Raw genomic sequence first — 11,513 nt, 5'->3', positions numbered from 1 at the left:
ATTTTTTGTCGCAAATTTATGTACTAGTTATACGCGTCAATTATATTTATTATTTTTATTATTATTATTTGGCATGAAACATGTGTACCGACATCGTATGTAGCACAGAACACTTCAAGATCCATGTTACCATCAAAAATTTATATCTATATGAAAATCCACTGAGTATGAACTCACAGCTAACTAATCCTATTTATGTTAACCTACTCGAAGCCGATTGTAAAATGCGCGAGAAAGAGGTATAAAAAAAACATATACATCGATACCACAAATGGCATGGTGGGGACAGTCATCATCTTGTACCATTGATTGGGATCGTTTTACACTTGTAATTTATATTTTGTCCATACCAGTCGCTCAAATCACAAACCTTTCCAGCGAAAGGTGGTGTGTAGTTTTTAGGTTAGTATTTTTTTAATATTTAAAAATGTTCGTGATGTGTTTTCTAATAAAATCATTAATTAATGTAGTAAATGCTTCCTACATGTCATATTGTGTTTTATTTGTGTCATTCATTTGCTAACCCTTCTAATAGGTTTTTCCTTTAGAAACCAAAATTAGCACATGAAAAATTTATTAAGATATTCGTTGATAAATACTAAAAATTAACCTCTAAACATGAGTTTAATCGAAAACTTTTAACGTATCAAAAACTTAAGCGATTTAAATTATTTTGACAGTAAAGCATAATAACTTGGAGAAGTTAATGCTAAAGTAAGCATTATTTTTTATGCTTCTGATTTTATCATGTTATTGATCTAATGGATTGTGTTTAATAGTACTACTTACTGTTAATAGTTATTCTTATTAAGTATTATTTCTAAAGCACAAATTGTCTTTCAGGTGGACATTTAGTATGATGGTTTCTTGTTATGAAGGAGCATTACAAGAGAATGAATTATATTCATCATTGACAGAGTATCAGAATAATGTCCAGAAGACGCCATTATTAAAATCTTGGAACATGAGAATAATTCTAGAAAGAAAGATAATGGATCTGAATTACAATCGTACAGGGAATTGAGAAAATGTTTTGAAAGGAGTATCATATTAATTGGTAATATATTAGCGTTCATAGATAGTTTATTAGCAAGCAAGATAAAATTTAATAAATGTCTATGAAAAAGATAATCCTGTGGTATTATTTTTATAAATTTCAAAATTTTTCTTTTATTCCATACAAGAAAATATCAAGTGAGAACAATGCTAAGTAAAATATTTCTAAAGAAAATATATTTCTTTATTTTCAAATTATGCTAATGTATGACTATTATGTCCAATGTTTCAGAATTGTCCAACCGTCGATGATCAGAAATCTATTAGATCAATGAAGTACACAAAAATAAGTCGATCCAAAAATGTATTACTATGCTGCTGTTTATCTCATTTACTTTTACAGATGGATTTGTTTTCTATTTAAGTTTCCAAGACTGCTCACATTTTTGGAAAAGAGTGAAAGTAGCCCGCTGCACTTTTATTAATAGAACTATGTTCGAATTAGTTTTCAAAGATGGAACATTGACTGGAAAAGTAAGAAATATTATTTTGTTTCTTCCAATTTGTTTAATAAGTAATAAAATAGGTTAAGAAGTTATTTAAACTAGCTAATATTATAAAATATTTGTCTTTAAATTTAATTTCATTAAAAGATAAAACTTCTTTTATCTTTTAGGAAGCAAATGAACATAATAAAGGAATACTTCATTGTGCAGTAGATTAGACTGGCATTTGAATGTTATGTCCCATGAGAATCTTTTTTCATTTCGATTCTGATTTATATTCTTCCTGGTAATAACTAGATCCTCACAAAGATTGTCGTTCCCATAAGATCGTGCCTCAATACCATCCAAAACTCTATGACTACCGGATTTTCATTGAATAAGAAATCGTTATTCGTATGAGAATAGGGAAGAAAAATATCTAAGGATTCAGGAATATCGTTCGATGATACGTATCCGCTGGTTTCTAATTAGTCGATGGTTTTTCGTCCATACGTCATATTGGAAAATTCATTATACATGCAATGATTTAGAAAAGCAAGAGAACTATTCAAAAGATCATCAGAATCATTCGAAGAACATTTATCATTCTTATGAATATGAGTGCAATAAATATGTAGAGATGAAAACAGAGTAAATTTATCTATCGAATCTGATAGCCTAATAACAATTGTAGAGGAGGAGAAAAGCAGTTTATTACAAATGGTACTTAAGGAAAATTGCAGTTGAAGGTTTTGTGGAAACTAGTGGTAAGAAAGCTTGTTTGTTAATGGTCATGGATTTTTGTTCCAGCAATCATACTTTTTGGTCATATTATGGATAAATTTCGTTAGAAGGAAATTATTTAGATCTGCTAATTGAATGGGAAAAAAAGATTAAATTTGAGATGTAGAGCACGTTCTTGTATTAATCTTGCTATGGCAGTTTATCTTCAAATGGACTTTTGTCTATTGAATGATTCACTTTTAGCGGTAAATGCTCTGGCAAGTATGTATCGTTGAACAGTGCATATGTGGGTATCTGTAAAACAAGATAATGATCTTAGAGATCCATCAGTTACAGTTTTCAAGTTGTGCCGATGAAGTTATTTCAATGTATGATGGCTCTTTCTGGACCAAAACTGATTTTAATACTGTTAAGGTTTCTGGTGTTTACTTCATCAAGTTTATAATTCAAAAAAACAAAGAATCCGCATACAAAAGGATGATCGAAAATTCAACGGATTGATATAGATAACTATAGTAGGAAGCCTAGGCATCACCTTCTTCGAGATTTTTGTATGGTAATAAGTTAAACAATTGCAAAGAAAAAATGAATTGATTTATTGTAATGTTAAGGTGTAAATTTTCTCATTAGCTGGTTGTTTATCATATTAACAAGATAACAAAATTTTATTAACAAGAACGTCGATTACTAGTCTCTGATCACGTAACTCAACGTTGTAAGGTCTGATTAATGCATTAAACGTAGAGAAAATTTGCATCAACGAATTCGACAATTATTAAGAAATCTTCATTCTTTTGGCTCTTATCTTTATATTGGATTTATGGGCTTTCAGTATTTATATCAAATTAATCTTTTTTGTTTACAATACAATTATAATCGTATTCTTCCTCTTCTTGAAAGACACTGTAGTCAGTAATCAGAATTACAGTTAGTGGATCAGTGATCAGGCAAATTACTATACTCGTGCACATAATTACGAGAGATATGAAATAGACGGTCAGGGAGGAAAATCTGATTTCGAACTTCAACAAAAAAATTCTCAAATATAATCATTTACAGAAAAAACCAATGTTATATAGTGATCCGGAATTCAATTGATCAAATTGAAAAAGATTGACCAAAGTATGACCTTGTCGAATTTAAATGCATCAGGTTGAATTATGGAACGTTGGATCCATACATTTTGAAGAATATAATATTCACGATCATTTCAGTAGAGAAGATTGCTACCTATATTGGTCCAGAAAATCTACTTTGATTATTTTTCAATTATCTATTGTGGAAAGGAAACTATAAAAGAAGTCTGGTAGGAATATTAAGTTGAAAATTTATAATTTTTTTTAAGGTCATCTTTTCCAACGTATGATAAAACTCATCTTTCTGTTACATATATTGATATATATTTGTGGAGTATATATATACACATACAAGAAACAATTTTTCATGTAATCAAAAGAAAATAAAGGAAGAACGAAAAGATAAAAAAGTTATGCGTTGCATCAAACGAAAGAAAATAATTATTAAAATGATATGAATATACTGGAAGAAATGTTTTTTCATCATTTAATAAATCTACTCCAATGTGACAATTTTTAAAACATTATTTTTCCAATTGTTTACACTCTTGAATTCTTTTCTATGCAAATATTTAAAATTCAGAATATATGTCACCTAATCAATTTTAGAAGTCGAATAATACTGTCAAATTACACCTGTTGCATTGCGAAATGTTAGACATAACACAAAACAAAAACTTTATTACTGCATGCAGAAAAACGATTTGAACATTTTAAACATTTAATAAAATAGAAGTTATTTTCAACCAAATGTTTTAAAACGCGTTTCTTCGGAAACTATTGACTCAAAATGAAAAAACCATTGTAAGACAGTTAAAATACCTTCCATATATGTGATTCGACCCTTTTTGCCATTTAAGATGTTTGAGGTTATCAACTGGTTAGGGAATTAACCCAAAGTAGGTGAATTTATTTAAGATATTAGATTTATTTAAGTCATTAGATTTCGTAATAAAACTGATGAATGTTTTTTGTTTGGACACTGTATATGTATGTATGTATGTTACATAGAGTAATCGATATCTTTCCATTTTTATCATTTTGTTTTTATCCTTGTATTCGTGACCTTGTATTTGATCTATTTCTGTTATTAAAAATATTTTATCGAAATAAATATTGATGAGCATCCACGTAAATATATTCGCAATCAAATTCAATTCGATGAATTACGAATATATGAATATATGAATATACGATGAATATATAAATATTTGAATATTATGAATATCATGAATATTATGAATATATGAATTTTCTTTGATATGTATTAATTTTTTTAAATACAATATTTAAAATATTCTTTATGTTTCCTATATTATAGGGAATTTCATCATCTACGATGTCAGATAATATTTTTTCTACAGTTTTTTTTAATTTTTTATTCAACACTTTCTAGCTCGAAATTGAGGTCCTTGTAAAGAGGATCATCAAATCAATCACAAGTAACCTTTTGAATTGTATTATTGCACTATTAGAGTTTTCTCAGGACATCATAAACGAGTATTTTGGTCAAGAGTTTCGAGAAATATATTTTAATAGATTTTTTAAAAATTTAAGTTGCAAGTACTAATAACTCTGTCAAAACATCAGATACCTTAGTGTTGGTCAATGATTAAACAATTATCCGAATACTCCGATATAAATTTTGTAGTTGTTCGATAAACCATTTTCGTGATAAACCTGCAATCGAATAGACAAGATTAATTTTTTTAATTAAAAATTTTCCTTAAAGATTCACAGTTCGAGGATACTGAATGGCATTCGTTTGATACTTTTGTGAAATTTGTCCAAAAACAACAAAATATTTCTTAGTGTAGATATTCGAATGTTAAAGGAATACGACATTATTATTATAGAGGTAATTATTAATTTTGCAGATCTATATAGGTGATTATTATTAAATTTTCCTAACGATATTGAAGAAAACGCAGGGTTGCATCATTCTAATAATATGAATGATTAGTAATTCTCACTTTACATAAAATACCAATTAATGCGAGTTTGATCAAAAGAACAAAACGGTATAACTACTAGTTATAAAAAAAATTCAACGAAAACTGATGACGTTAATTGCGTATATTTATCATGTAAGAAGCATAGAAAGGACCGTTCAATATGGATGAAAACAATAGAAATATTATATAAAATTAGAAATTGACCAAAATAATAAGAAGTAAATAATTTGCATACATAGAGTATCAAATGTTACATTTTGTCAGCAGTTCGATAGATGATAAAGTACATGTTCTGACTATACTATGTAATAGTAGTGCTTTCCATTGGAGTAACGAAAAGGTTAATACATATTAAAAAGAGTACAGAAAGGAAAAGCTATAAAACTGCATTATTTAATCTATAAATATACTAATTTATAAAAATTTAGTGATAAAATAAATTCAAATATTTTATCGATTGATTATTAATTATATTAAATTTGTAATGATCCTGGCGAATGGTTATTTTTCTTGTACAGTTTGTAAATATTAATTTTTGCCGAAAATTATCTTCTTCGCATAAAATTCATTATATTTAATTTTAACTTTAATAAATATTTAAATCGTTATGAACATACGTACACAACCATTATCATTACTACGCGTAACTACATCGGAGACTATTACATAGTTTACATGCTGAGATAGAAGTATATTATTAATCCCGGTTCTAAACTGATAGCCGTCTGCATAACAGAGATACTTGATCGTTCTTGATTAATTCAAGACTGCCTAGTATTGTGCAAATTTGTTAGCAATCTTCTATAATATGTTAACAGAATATTTTAATATTATCTACTAATGTGTTGTAAACTATCTGCTTTTAAGTGACTGCAGGTTAAGATAATCATTGATATGGTAGAATAATGACTATATTTCGGAAATAAAGACATATCAAATCCATTAGTGAAATAATACTCATAGGTTCTTAAACAAACTATATATTAATGTATAGAACGAACGAAGAAAAATTTATGTCATAATCGACTGCTAGCACATTTTTTGCAGATAAGTGCTACTGCAAAATTTTTTGTTGCTGCTGCAAAGCACTTCCTACGAGAAATGAATAAGAATTATCTGACGTAAGCTCTGATCACAAATGTAAAGTCCGTACTCCATAGACTTTAAATAACCTTCGTTTCAAAATTTTTGTTACATTCCTTATTGAAAGATGCTATATGCTTGATATTCAATTAAATTCGATGAATAAAAAAAATTGTAAACTGGCTAAATATATTGATTGATAATACTACTAAATTTCATACTATTTGAAATATTTAATTTTTTACTTATAATTCGCGTTTTGTTTCTTTCTTCAGCTTAATGGATATAGCTATGTAAAAGATATTTAAAATATGGTTACAACAAAACAATTTTTTTTAACACTTCAATCGGAAAAAAAATTTTAGAAATATTTATCCTACTTGGTTATCCAAGTAATGTTACACGCAAATTATATTACACGCAATGTATATTTAAGACAAATATTTTTTTTAAACTGCCTTATTTCTTTTTAACAATATGACATTTTTATATTTTGTTTTATATATAAATATATATATTATATTGTGTTCCTAAAGATAATCAATGAAAAAATGGAATCTATGTTGAGAAGTAAAATTAATCGGGAATTGAGCAAAAAAAAATTCAAGTAAAAATAATTATCTACACATGTTTATTACATGACTTTATTTTTTATTTTTTTTGATTTATTAAAACTTTAATTATCTTAATAAAACTTAATTTATTAAAATTTGTTAAATTTATTACGATTAATATTAGATCATATATACTTGTTTATTTATCAAGAACGCAAGCTCTCTCCTGGACTTTTTATATAAATCATCCCATGAAAGAGGAATATTTGAAGCAAGATATTCGAAATGAAATCAATACGATAGCTATAGCTATAAGTCGCATTTATTATTTAGTTGCAATAAAAGTTTGTTTGTTGAATGAAATTGATGATGAGTGTCTATTTTATTTCAGGGAAGTGAAATTTCAACTACGGTCATTAATTTTGTACTTTTAATGCTTGCTAAATTCAAATGGCTGATATTCAAGTATGTATATATTACATTTTCTGAATTATTTATCTTCATTTATACAAAAAAAATTATTTTCGTATTAGCTTCTTTTCATGTTTTTCATATCTTTGATCACAGGACAAAGTATATGAGAAATTAAATCAAATTTATGGCTTTAGCGATCCAAGACATGTTCCATTAACATATGATATTAAAAATATCAACCTTTTGAAACGCATGATCAAGGAAACGTTACGTCTTTTTCCCGCAGATTCCGCCATCGCTCGAAAAATAACACAAAGTATGAAGGGATACATATATAAAATCAACATATGAAATAATACTTTATATTTTTTATCCTTAATATTATATAGAAATAATATTTATTTATTAATTATATTAAGAGACAGAAAGTTGGACTATATCGAAAGGTAATTCAGCGTTATTTTTCATTTATAAATTCCATAGAAGCGAAAAATATTGGCCATAGCCATTAGTATTTGATCTCGATAGGTTCCTACCGGGGAAGAATAGTTCCACATATTTCTTTCCATTTAGTTATGGTCAAAGAAATTGCGTAGGTAATTACATACTCTTACAAATTATTGAAATTATATTCCATAAAGTTATTAAACGAAATGCGTTTACAATTGATTTTATTTTTTTAGGTCAAAATTTCACTATGCTTGAGATGATAATGATCATTGCTACGCTGATAAGAAGATTTCTAATTAAAATAGATAATTCTATAGGAATTGTAGAAATAGGTTTAAAGATGAGCATCACATTAAAACTGGATTGGACCAATAAGATTAAAATTTGAATGCAGAAATTAATTAAAACATTTAATATATATATATACATATATATATATATATATATATATATTATTTAAATATTATAAATATTTTAGTTAGTTATTATAAAATAAGAACACGAATTTATTAAAAATTATTGAAGTAATGTTGATAAATCTTGCCTTGATATATTTGAGATTGTTTACGATTACAATTTCGTGTATCATACAAGCCACATTAATTGATAATTCTTACCAAGGTTTAGAATTTTATTGAATAGAGCTAGAAGAAAGAATAAAAATAAAAACTGAATAAAGTGCTCAAATATAAAAAATATAGGATACAAGTTTACCTGAAATATCGCCAATAAACAAATAAGCATTTTCAATAATTGGATCTGCTTGTAGACCCGGGATTCCTTATATCGTATTATACATGTGTAATATATTTAAATAGTATCCTATTATTCCATAGAACAATCCAAATATAATTGTTGTAATAATAATTAATATTGTGAATTCCAAGATGAATTGAATAAATTTAAATGAATAGAAATAATTAAGATAAAAACAGTCTAATGATTGTGGTAATAAGTTTTGTGGTTTACAGACACTCTGTTTGTACAATACAATTCCTACGATCTTCTTGTCTCTATAGAAACTATACAAAAACCGTCCACTTATTATTTCATATAATTTGATATAATGAATAAATAATTAATAAAACTCTTGTAGATCAACTTATTATTGCTAATTTTGAAGTTCTAATAAATTAGTATTTTAATAGATTCTCATTCTCTTTCTGTCTCTCTCTCTCATTTTCTCTTTCACTTTCTCTCCCTCTCTCTCATTCTCTCTCTCTCTCAGTCTCTCTCTCTCTCTCTCACTGTCTCTCTCTCTCTCTCTCTCTCTCTCTCTCTCTCAAATCAAAATACTCAGCTGACATGTGAAGTTTTATCATACGATGAAACTAGATAAGATAACTAATGTATCTTGTTTAAAAAATCCCATCTACAAATAATAATGATTATTATATATCAATATTCATATCGATAAAATACTTTTAGTAAGAAATAAGGTAATTATATAAGGTAATTAAATATATATATTAGTAAGAAATAAGGTAATTATATATAAGGTTATTATATATATATATAAGGTAATTATATACATGGTTCAACCAGATCGAGAGATATTATTCAACGCACGGGACGAGCAAGCATTCAGGTCAAGAGTGAATTCACAAATTTCAGATTGGGTAATACTTATCGGGGGCCTCTGTCTTATAAACACCATTCCCATCACTCCTTCAATATTAACAAATTTAAAAATTTTTTCTAATTCCTTCATATATATTCAGACATACATACTCACACACGCAAATATATATATATATATATATATATATATATATATATATATACATATATATACATATGTATATATTTATATTTCGATAGGCATATATAATTGACAGATATATTATGAAAATTTTAATTGAAGTTAATATTCATATTTTCTGTTGTCATTGCTGCGGTAATATAAACTGGTAAAACTATTGTTAACGTTAGATACGGCATCAATAAAAAACTTTGTATTTTTATACATGTCGGTAGATATTTTGGCATATACTAATTGTAATAAATCTGACGAAAAGTTCTGGTAATAGCTGGTATCTCATAGTAAAATTGACTTGGAGTTGCAGACAAATTATATTGAAAATTGCTCGAATTCAGAAGGGTTAGACGTATCTATCGATGGGCGGTCATACGTCGAAATTATCGAAGATACTGGTCGCCATGAAAAATGGCAACTCAAGGATTGGAATTTCTTGGTTGTTTTCATGAAAATTAATTTTTTATTTTGCCATTTTCCTGAAAACTCTTGGGATAAAGCAATGTCTGTGATGGATTCTGAAGAACTCGTGAGAAAAATGCGCGATGAAAGGCAATTTGTGAATTTAAATTTGTAACGATATATCTAAGGTATTGAGATACGAAGATTTCGGTATTTACGTTTCGTTATTGTGTATCGTTAAATTAGAACGACTACCGATTATGTAGAAATGGACCCTAAATCATATCATAAAATATTTTTTTTTATTAACTTCATTTATATTTTTTTTATTTATTTTGAAAGTAAGATAAATTTTTTTGAGATATACTATTTCTTTAAGAGTATGAGGAGTAAGATATTGCTATTTTCGAACAATAAACATTTATTCTCAATAAGTTTACACTATTTTGAATTATTATCGAATCATTCCTTGAGGTCAAAAACGTCTCTCTCTTTCTTTCTCTCTATCTTTCATTCCTTACACACCATCTAACTTTTATTGATACAGACAGTATTGATACGCGCATACGCATGCAGGCACGCAACATTTCTTAACCCTTTCGCTACTACAGGTCACTATAGTGGGCTTCCATAAGATGCCACTGAGATACTACGAGCTCTATAAGATGCTACTGATGGCATCTACGGCGTCGAGTAGCGTACAGTGATGTCGCGATGCTCCGTTCAGCGGAAGTACCGCGACGGAGAATCCGCCCGTACTGAAAGGTTTAATACGATAGACCGAGTCAGATTCCTTTTAACAAAAATGGAACTTTTGCAAATTTATTATAATAGCAGCCGATTTTTCTTCTAAACTTTATTCATCTACTTTTTTTTGGATATGATCCACAACGATCTCAAGTGGTCAATTTCTGAAACTGTGGCCAGAATATTTATTTCTTTACTTAATTAGGTTTTTTCTAGCAATTTTATTGATACGACTTATAAGACAAAAAAAAAATGAATGGATCTTAGAATAGGAGGACCGTTACTGTAATAATACGAATATTTTTGTGATATAGTCTAGACGAATGCAAATTCATTGAGTAACGTATCATTCAATGTACTTAGGTATGGACGCTGTAAGTGGAGAGGATACGGAAATGGCTACTTATTTCAGAAAATATTGATATAACGAGAAAATGTTTTTACATCATAAAAATATTATTAACTACAAAATGTCACGTAAACATTTAATTGCTAAAAAAACATGAATAAATATACAATTAAAATTGAATTCGTCCAAAAATGAGAATAAATATCTGTAAATATAATGGGAAAGTAGAATAATTATTTTATTAAGGATAAATGCTACTTTTTCGTTGTTGGTAGAAGTTGTTCTAACGTTTGCCAGCGATTAACGAGATAATATCAAATTATTGAACGATTTCAATATTAGTTAGTAATACTTTTAAACTGATTGTCGATAAATTCTAAAGTAGTTATCATCCAAGAAAATTTCACCGACCACTTCAGAAACATAATCTCATTGGATAACATTAACTTACTCAATATTGTTCAAATTAGTTAACTTACTCAATGTTGTTCGAATTAGAGAA

General features: G+C 27.6%; 1 protein-coding gene across 4 annotated transcripts; it reads left to right on the top strand.

Annotated features, from left to right (window-relative positions):
• The first annotated feature begins 203 nt into the window (after positions 1-203).
• On the top strand, positions 204-3,728 carry LOC118449110 (uncharacterized). 4 transcript variants are annotated; one of them, XM_085660213.1, is made up of 5 exons: positions 204-402; positions 844-1,057; positions 1,289-1,530; positions 1,673-2,204; positions 2,292-3,728. In XM_085660213.1, exons 1-2 carry the CDS (start codon positions 272-274, stop codon positions 1,022-1,024), a joined length of 312 nt encoding a protein of 103 aa, XP_085516339.1. In that variant the 5' UTR covers positions 204-271; the 3' UTR covers positions 1,025-1,057; positions 1,289-1,530; positions 1,673-2,204; positions 2,292-3,728. The 4 variants fall into 4 exon arrangements, with proteins under 4 accessions (XP_085516339.1, XP_085516340.1, XP_035739224.1 ...); XM_085660214.1 differs by having other exon boundaries at positions 1,673-2,486; positions 2,556-3,728; XM_035883331.2 differs by having other exon boundaries at positions 1,673-3,728.
• Positions 3,729-11,513: the final 7,785 nt, after the last annotated feature.

Source organism: Vespa mandarinia, chromosome 11 (assembly GCF_050613455.1).
Source record: "Vespa mandarinia isolate Hongniang chromosome 11, ASM5061345v1, whole genome shotgun sequence".
NCBI classification, from domain to species: domain Eukaryota; kingdom Metazoa; phylum Arthropoda; class Insecta; order Hymenoptera; family Vespidae; genus Vespa; species Vespa mandarinia.
The sequence above is the reverse complement of the archived record's forward strand: the minus strand, read 5'-3'. Positions and strand labels throughout refer to the sequence as shown.

Coding starts and splice junctions, on each gene's coding strand:
- LOC118449110 (XM_085660213.1), top strand. CDS start 272: ATGGCATGGTGGGGACAGTCATCATCTTGTACCATTGATTGGGATCGT. Junction 403..843: donor AGGTGGTGTGTAGTTTTTAG/GTTAGTATTTTT, acceptor ATTGTCTTTCAG/GTGGACATTTAGTATGATGG.